The sequence below is a fragment of the Abrus precatorius genome, unplaced genomic scaffold, assembly GCF_003935025.1.
Source record: "Abrus precatorius isolate BTA unplaced genomic scaffold, Abrus_2018 Scaffold5, whole genome shotgun sequence".
Classification (NCBI taxonomy): domain Eukaryota; kingdom Viridiplantae; phylum Streptophyta; class Magnoliopsida; order Fabales; family Fabaceae; genus Abrus; species Abrus precatorius.
The window spans coordinates 12,097,674-12,100,537 of record NW_020874395.1 but is presented as its reverse complement, the minus strand read 5'-3'; the positions used below and the strand labels follow the sequence as shown (position 1 = coordinate 12,100,537).

At 33.6% G+C, this 2,864-nt stretch overlaps 1 protein-coding gene across 2 annotated transcripts; it reads right to left on the bottom strand.

Moving 5' to 3' along the window:
• Nucleotides 1-451: 451 nt before the first annotated feature.
• On the bottom strand, nucleotides 452-2,266 carry LOC113867541 (gibberellin 20 oxidase 1-like). Of its 2 annotated transcripts, none has more exons than XM_027502931.1 (3): nucleotides 1,581-2,266; nucleotides 1,131-1,449; nucleotides 452-1,009 (listed from the first exon to the last, which is right to left on the bottom strand). In XM_027502931.1, exons 1-3 carry the CDS (start codon nucleotides 2,129-2,131, stop codon nucleotides 746-748), a joined length of 1,134 nt encoding a protein of 377 aa, XP_027358732.1. In that variant the 5' UTR covers nucleotides 2,132-2,266; the 3' UTR covers nucleotides 452-745. The 2 variants fall into 2 exon arrangements, with proteins under 2 accessions (XP_027358732.1, XP_027358733.1); XM_027502932.1 differs by having other exon boundaries at nucleotides 622-904; nucleotides 1,581-2,215.
• Between the last annotated feature and the right edge of the window lie 598 nt (nucleotides 2,267-2,864).

The following is a 2,864-nucleotide window of genomic DNA, read 5'->3' as shown; positions in this document are numbered from 1 at the left end:
AAATTACAAATTTTAATATAATTAAACCCATTGGTACCATTAAATATTATAATTTTTAATAAAAACTTACTTGATACTATTAATAAGTAAATAAAAGTTAAGGTTTTAATCTGAAATAATTCTCTAAATAGTCTTATGGAATGGTTTTAACTTGTATCATGCCAATGAATAGGCGACAATAGTTGTTGTTGTTTAATGGTACAAGGACACAATAAAATTTGATGGAAGGAATGAGGAAAAGTGAGTAAAATATCTGCTTTTTGAGTGTTACTGGGATTAGACACACGGTATCAAGCACTTTTCAGAATCTTAAAAAGTATGGGGTCATTCAATAACAAAAGTTATTACACTCATTTTAAAGGTTCCTATTCCATGGAGAAAATTTGTTCGGATTTTACCATAGCATATGTTATTATGCACATTAAACGAGGATATAAAATATGGAGGATTTAATAATAACTTTTCTATATCACCAAAGAAGTATTACAAAATTAGCTGACGAATTTTTCTTGATTCCTTATAAAAATTTCATCTTCCTTGTTTTGTTCATTACACATCACTAGTGTGCAACACTCATATCAAGAAGAAAATATGATTCTTCTTTCAAATTTGAATCTCAGTGCCATTGCTGCCCTTTTTTTCTCCTTTAAGTGCTTTCCACCATTACTTACACCTCCACATGATTTGTCACTATTCATATGAGATTATCAAAGGCTAATAATATGCCATTCATGTGCTTCAAATTTCAGCTCCTTTTCTGTTGAAGCCAGTTGGTGAATGCCTCAAGGGTTTTCATGTCGGCTCTATAGTGTTTCTGAGTAAACTCAAGCAGCATAGGCCATGTAAAATCTGGGTATACCCTTGGGGTCAAATCATCCACCAATTCACTAGGTGGACTTACCACCTTATCACTTTTTGGACACAAAAAGAAAGCAAGAGATTTTCTTGTTGTCTTGTTGTTCACCACTGCCCTATGCAAGCAACTTTTGTACCTCCCATTTGAAAGAGCCTAAAACAATAGAAAGTGAAACCAGGTTGGTTGAATAACATCACACAAGAAATAAACCATTGACCAAAATTAAATCTCATTGTTTGGTAAAAAAAGGTGAATGAAAGATTTGTTAACATACCATGAAGGTGTCACCTATGTTGACAACAAAAGCATTGAAATTTGGGCTAATGGAATGCCACTCATTGTCAACAAAAACTTGTAAACCACCCACTTGGTCCTGGTGAAGAATTGTTAAAGATGTTGGATCACAGTGAGGTCCAGTGCCTAAAGTGAGGTCGGGCTTTTGACAAGGAGGGTAGTAATTGAGCCTCATTATTGAACTATTCTCTTCAAAAATCTCTCTGAAAACTTTGCCAACTCCAAGACTCATTCCAAGAAGTTCCATTATCCCTAAAGAAAGAGTGCTCATGGAATCACAATAGTCCTGGTAAACCTTCCTGTTTGACATGGAAACAAACACAATTTAGCTTGGAGGAAAAGCAAATGAAATGAAACCTGATAGAATGAATATCTTTCCCAACAAATATATTATTATATTTATTGAAAAAAGTTGACATGTTGTAATTACCCAAATTGCTCAAACTCTTTTCCCAATGTGTTGCACAAGTAGTCTTTGACAATTGTGGATGAGTTTTTCTCAGCTGAATGCTGAAAAGAAAGTGTCTCTTTCCATGGAAGCTTGGAGGAGAACCTGCCAGTGAAGCTACTAGCATAACCACAGTGTTCCCCTGTTTTCCTCTGAGCCCTCTGTTTCTGAGACAGGGGAGTCTCAAAAAACTCATCCATGTAACTATGAGCATGGGAGATCAACTTGGCATCAATCCCATGGTTCACAACTAGAAAGAAACCGTGGTTTCGGCATGCCTCTCCGACGAGCCTTGCGGCTTCCATGGTCATAATTGGGTCGCCGGAGAGGAAGCCTCCCAAGTCAATGAGAGGGACAACAAGTTCAGGCACATTCATGCATGGCTTCTCTTCATCAGGCCAAATGAACTGTGTTGGAAGATGGAGTTGGTGCCTCAAAATTGAGGCGTCAAAAACCAATGGTGATTCATCTTCTTGGTGGTGCTTTTGTGGTTGAGGCATGGATTGTATACTTGTAATGCACTCTATGGCCATTGAATTAATAATGCAAATTTAGTTTATAATAGTAATAATGATAATAGGTATGTTTGAGGCAGGGTTGCTGCAGAGGAAAACAGAGAGATATATAAGTTTGAGAGAGAGGATGAAGGAAAAGCCAAGACCGCTTATTGGAGAATCAGAAAACTTGGTGTATTATATAGATGAGGGGTGCTACGACAGGGACCCTCTCATGGGTTATTTTTAATACACTTATGTATTAAAATTTATTAAAAATTTTAAAAATCGTAAAATTTACTAGATAATTTTTTAACATGTATTTAAAGATACATAAGAAAAATCTATGTATAATAAATTTTTATTAGAAGTAACATGATATCATAAAATTTAATACATGAATAATATCAAATATTATAATTTTAGCAATTTTTTATTTCTTATTTTTTTAAAGTTAAAAAAAATATATTACTAAACAAATTTTTTATACTGATAGGGAGAGGGTCTGTCTCTCTCATCCATACATAACTCATGCAGATTAGCAACATGCATGCCGTGCTAAAGATGATCTTTATTAGATATTAATTCATGCAGTTTGCTATACTTTAGTTAAAAATATAGCAAATATTGAAATATATTTTGAGTAAGGATAATTTTTATTATAATTTGATTAATTTATTTTAAGATAAAAATAGTTGACTTTTTAGAAAATAATTTTAAAATAGTTATTCACCAATCATGTTGTATTTTTGGGATTGAGTTTTAATAGCTT

Excerpts from the sequence above, each read along its gene's own strand:
- LOC113867541 (XM_027502931.1), bottom strand. The coding sequence starts at position 2,131 with ATGGCCATAGAGTGCATTACAAGTATACAATCCATGCCTCAACCACAA. Across the intron at positions 1,450-1,580 it reads AAAGAGTTTGAGCAATTTGG|GAAGGTTTACCAGGACTATT; the intron begins GTAATTACAACA and ends CATGTCAAACAG. Across the intron at positions 1,010-1,130 it reads ACATAGGTGACACCTTCATG|GCTCTTTCAAATGGGAGGTA; the intron begins GTATGTTAACAA and ends CTATTGTTTTAG.